This window comes from Cyprinodon variegatus, unplaced genomic scaffold, assembly GCF_000732505.1.
Source record: "Cyprinodon variegatus isolate N-32 unplaced genomic scaffold, C_variegatus-1.0 Scaffold0, whole genome shotgun sequence".
Lineage (NCBI taxonomy): Eukaryota > Metazoa > Chordata > Actinopteri > Cyprinodontiformes > Cyprinodontidae > Cyprinodon > Cyprinodon variegatus.
This window is the reverse complement of record NW_015150453.1, coordinates 35,962-41,476: the sequence shown is the minus strand read 5'-3', so window position 1 is coordinate 41,476 and position 5,515 is coordinate 35,962. Positions and strand designations below refer to the sequence as shown.

General features: G+C 37.5%; 1 protein-coding gene across 3 annotated transcripts in view; it reads left to right on the top strand.

Moving 5' to 3' along the window:
- Positions 1-5,515, top strand: part of otud7b (OTU deubiquitinase 7B) — a 79,714-nt gene that overhangs the window by 49,457 nt on the left and 24,742 nt on the right. For all 3 annotated transcript variants that reach the window (XM_015375296.1, XM_015376106.1, XM_015376914.1), the window contains exons 2-4: positions 2,950-3,185; positions 3,563-3,733; positions 5,193-5,423. In XM_015375296.1, the coding sequence (XP_015230782.1) occupies positions 3,101-3,185; positions 3,563-3,733; positions 5,193-5,423 (487 nt within the window). In that variant the 5' untranslated portion in view covers positions 2,950-3,100. The remainder of the gene's footprint in view (positions 1-2,949; positions 3,186-3,562; positions 3,734-5,192; positions 5,424-5,515) is intronic.

The following is a 5,515-nucleotide window of genomic DNA, read 5'->3' as shown; positions in this document are numbered from 1 at the left end:
CATGTTATTAATCCATTACTCTCTGCTTCGCATAGTGCAGTGGTCGTCCCAATCATGGATAATAGCGCGTTGTGACAAACACCAGATACAGCACTGGGACTTGATCAACAGCCGATACCGCACCGTGACGTCACAAACCAGTAGGTGGCAGTAGTGTTCTTTGACAAACATGGATGCCTCCAGTAAAGCACATTCACATGAAAATTACTCTTAATTAAAAACACTGATCATTTATTGAAAAGAACTTTCAGAAGTTTGAATTAAGAAAAAAAGCTGCAAAGGCAGCAAAGTTACTTTTCTTAAAATGTTTTTTTTTTCTTTCAACAACTTTGTAAAATAAGTAAATAAATACGCTACATATAATTGAATCCAGTGGTTTTTGAGCCAGAAAAATAACAAAAAAAGGGATTGATAACCCACAGTAATATTGAAAAGCTGTTTGAGAGAGTTGAAGACTCGCAGTTATAAGAATACTCCAAACGTCTACAGCTAAATAATTTCTCTTATCTCTTTTTTTTATTATTTGTGAATTACAGTATTTGATTTGCAATCCAACGTTCTGAAAAAAAAATCCCTTTCTAAGTGGAGGATATTATCTGAGTGAACATCCGTTGGTTGGGGTCGGCCTTCTGTCTCCTGCCTTCTGTCCGGCCGCTGCATCGATTGCCCTCTACATCCCTCGTGTCAACAGCCCTTTGATGCTGACTCCTATTCTTTCGGTCTTGATAATGTCTCTACATTGATTCCAGTAGCCGACCGATGCAGCCCCACAGTCCCTTTTAGAGCTGCCCGTGAAATTTGAGGAGTGGAGCGATGTAATGTAATCGATTTCATAGCTGCCGGGGCATCGACAGCCTCAATTACTCTTCACTTATATATACCTCATTATATGAAAATGTCATATTGCAATTAAGGAAGGGATGTCAACATTGGTTGATGTCTTTTGAGATAAAAATGTGACTTTGAGATGGCTTTAGATATGATTCATGTGGTTTACTTCTTTATGTGATACTTTTGGTTCTAAAATATTGTCTAGAAATGTTAGATCTACACCTTTTCATGAGCTGTCACTTATACATAGTGAATAAGTATTAGATTATCTCTATTAGTGGATCGGTGCGCTTGCCAAAAAAATATAGATTCTCTAAAAAGTAAAGCTGTATCTGGATAAAATGTAAAATCTTCATTGTATGGATACTAAAGACAACTTTTGTATGTATTTAGTATTGTTAATTTTAGACATCTCAGTAAAAGAATAAAAGTTTAGACAGCCTTAAAGTATTAAAATATTGTCAAATATTTTATAAATCGTAATTTTTATCACCATACTATTGAAAATGGTAGAAATAGATGATATTTTGGGCCAATAGTGGCTGATTTTTGTCTTGTATCGATCGATCGATGCATGCATGGGTTTGCTGAAAGGTCACATGAAGTTCATGCGTTGCCACCATCTGCTATCCTTGTTAATATTTTGATTGGTCAATTAAGTTTCTTTTTTTCATCTTGGTTTCATTCTAATAATGTAAACTAAAGAAGAAAAGTATGGCCTAAAAGTTTGGCCCACAAAAATCGTCTGTAAATGTCGGCTATCAGTTAGATCAATGTCAAAATAATCTGCATTGGACTGAAAAAGCCTTTTTTGGACCAGAAAATGGTATCAAGTATCAAATATTTTCTTAAGCGTCAATATCTAGTTTTAAATTTCGGTTTCATGGCAATGTTTATGTAAAAAAAAAAAGTGAAATTCAAAAAATGTTATCAAGATTAGAATCTTAATAGTTAAGAATACAGTAGCTGTTAACACAAAAATATATTGTTTGCAAAAACAAGGGTTGTGCTTTAATATCAGTGTTAACTCCGATATTGACAACCAATGTTTTTATTTCTGACAGGGAATTGGTCATGTGATGTTTGTTTGGTTGTTATAGTGATGCAGCAAAGGATTGTGGGTGTTTCAAAAAGGAACTTCTGGTGTTTTTAAATCCTTTGCACTGTGGTGTTTGACACAATGTGAGGGTGTGTTTTACCTAATATTTGCAACCAAACTAGCTTGTGAACCTTCCGCCACAACAAGCCCGCCCTCTTGATAAACGACCAATCACATTCACTTTATTCACTCGTGTAAAGTCGCGCACCACTCTGGAGAATTCGGAAATGGAACGGTTGGAACAGCCGCTTCCCTTTGACTTTAAGTTTGTAAAAGTCTAACTGTTGTTTTGTAATTCTAGCATTCAATTTTGTATTTAGAGTTTGTAATTTGTCATTTTAAATAATTTTAAAGCAGACACATTTTAGTAAAAAATAAAAACACCAAACAGTTAAATTATTCATAATCGATTCTGATTCTCAACATTTACAACAGATTGTTTCCTATCTGATCTGGTTTGATCTGTATTTCTCTCCAATAAACATATTTATTAAATTTTTTGTTACTTGCATTACATGACTTTATAGTTATACCACATATTGATGTTAGTATTACTTTAACAGCAAATTAACTTAGGAATGGTAGTTAATGGAAGCCATAAGGACAAATGAAATTGCATTTTTATATTTATATTATCTTTAGGAATTCAAATTTTTTTCCTAATGTAGTTTAAAGAATGTTTTCCTTGAGAGAATTGGAGTATCAGGCTCTCAGCTTCTGTTTTGGTGTTTTAATCTGTCATGGATTCAGATTTATGCAGAACGTAAACAGGGCGAACTGTGCTGCAGCGGCCTGAACACAGAAAGCTCTGCTCGCCTGAGATTTTCTGGTTGAAGTTTCAGACTTGACAGAATATTTTTTAATCACAATACAGACTTTGAGTCTGAGGTTATTGAAGCGTGTGTAGAAAAAGAGAAAAAATGTATATATGAAGACTAAAAGAAGACCAGTTTTCCTTTAACATGTAAGGACTCCATCCACACAGCTCAGTTTAACCCTCTGTGTTGTTGTTCTTTCAGGTGAGGCCCTCAGATTAGCCCACCAGAGGACCGCTCCGCTCCCCCCTCGCTGTCCTGCCCGGAGAGCAGAGTCCGTGTTTGTGCTTCGCTTTCTTTTTTTTGTTGTTTTAATGTTTGGAAGCAACCACTCAACTTGTGAATTCATGATCACATGACCGTGGACATGGACGCAGTCCTGTCCGACTTTGTCCGTTCTACTGGAGCCGAACCGGGATTGGCCAGAGATCTTTTAGAAGGTGAGTTCTGGAGCTTCAACCCTTTCCCCCCATTCCAGGGTTCTTGTCTTGCATCTCCACTGTTTCTGACTTTTTAAACTCTGAGGGAAGTGAGGTTAGGCTAATTGAACAGGATTTCTGTCGCTTAGCAGCAGTGAAAGCTGTCTGTCTGAAAATGTAATGCAGCTGCAGTAGCAAATGCTGATATGTACCCGAGTGAGGGAATGTGTCAGCGGCCTTTGCATAAGATAAGACAGCCTGCTGGCTTGTGGTAAATATTTAAACTCATTAACGACGTGTCATTGACTCGGCGTATATAAAAGAGGTCCAGGTCGCCGCGTCCTGTCGGCCAGTTGACTCCAACAAATGTTTGTTCTCCTCTTCCTCCGTCTCCGTAGGTAAAAACTGGGACTTCACGGCTGCGCTTAGTGACTTTGAGCAGCTGCGTCAGGTGCAGGGCAGCAACCTGATGTACTCGTTCCCAGAAGAGCGAGTGTATCAACCGTCTGAGAAGGAGATGGCAAGGGTCGGGCGTCCTGTTCTCCACCGGCAGGACGAGGTGGTGCAAGGTGAGGCCGTTAGATTCATTCCTCAGGATTTGAAATCTGTTTATGTTTAAAAAAGGTGCTGATTAGGTCAGGAGGTTATTCTAACAAAGGTTCAGTTGTTGGAGCGTGTCTGGGTCGGCTCGTCAAAGATTGAAGGTGTGTTTACTTACATATGTTCGGCAGGATGGCAATGAATTTTATTTTCCTACTTTCTACACCCCACCCTGTGAGCGACAGATGAGTTTCAGCAGAGCAGTGTATTTTGAAAACATTTCAGAGCAGCAGCAATAAGATGGAGGAAAATCAGGAAGTACGGCCGATCAACAAACATCTCAGTGAGTTAGAAAACAGAAGAGGATTGTTTTTATTTTAGTGATTCAGTCCTAGAAGGAAATTCAGATTAGAAACATTTATACGGCCCTGTTAATGCTGCTTCATTGATTCACAAATTCTGTTTTAAAATATTTCCAAATTTCTTTTTTTGCATACATTTTTCCCTTTTTCCACTTCTTTATGAATTCCCCCTTTCCGTTTATTTTTCTGCATTCTGTTGTTTTTAAACGAATTACACTTTCTTCTTTTTTTAATAAATACAAAGAAATTTCCCACCAACAACACAACCTCCACTGTGTTGTTAATAATAAAGCACACCACTTCCAAAATCTGTTGCCCAAGAAATCCCTTTCTCCGGATTCGTGGTGGTTATTAAACGGAATCCAACTTTTACGCACCTTTTTTGGGAGGTTCCAAAATCCAACGTTTCACTTTTTTTTAAGAAAAAACCCTTTTTTCGTGTTTCTGCTTCTCTTCGCTCATAAAATCTGCTTTTGCATCAAAATGATAATTGTGATAATTAAGGCATTCAGTTAATAAAAGCCTAATAATCTATTCATCCATAATGTTACATAAATTGACAAACCTGGAAGTTAGAGGTCTAGCGCCCCTAGTGGCTAAAAGTTGAGATGTTGCTTTTAGCCACTAGAATTACTGCCTTTATTTAGTTTTTTTAAAGTTGAGATATTGCTTTAAAAAACTAAATAAAGGCAGTAATTCTATACCAAATGAATGAGTAGTTGAGGTTATGTTGCATTCACTGACCTCAGATACTCATAACCAAACTAGTTAATCATTATTTGATAATTAAATAAAAAACTATAAACATGTATAAACGTAAAATCTTTCCATGAAAGATTAAATTGTTGCTTTAATTATTTAGCTTATATTTATCTATTTTTATGTTTTTACATTTGGAATTTGATTAAAATAAGCTTTTTTTTCCCCCCATACTGCGAATATCTTTTTAGTCAGATGTTCATATACTAAAATTATCTCTTCTTAAACTTATCAGTTAAGCTAAAATATGATTGATAGATCAATTGATTGCTGAAATGATTGATGATGCCCTACATTGCTTCCAGTTAGTTTCACAGTAGCACCTTGAATCAAACATCTCCTCTCTCTGTCCTCCGTCGGGTTTCAGCCGCCTCAGAGAAGCGTCTGTCCAGGGGGATTTCACACGCCAGTTCCACCATCGTGTCACTGGCCCGCTCCCATGTCTCCAGCACCGGAGGAAGCAGCACCGAGCCCCTCCTGGACACGCCCTTGTGCACTTTCCAACTACCGGACCTCACTGTGTACAGAGATGACTTCCGTAGCTTCATTGAAAGGGACCTGATTGAGCAGTCGATGATGGTGGCGTTGGAGAATGCAGGTTAGACTTTCTGACTGTGACCTACAACATAACAGCCCCGGTTTACTTATTTTCTCTATTTAAAAAATGGCTATAAAACCACTATTGAGCAT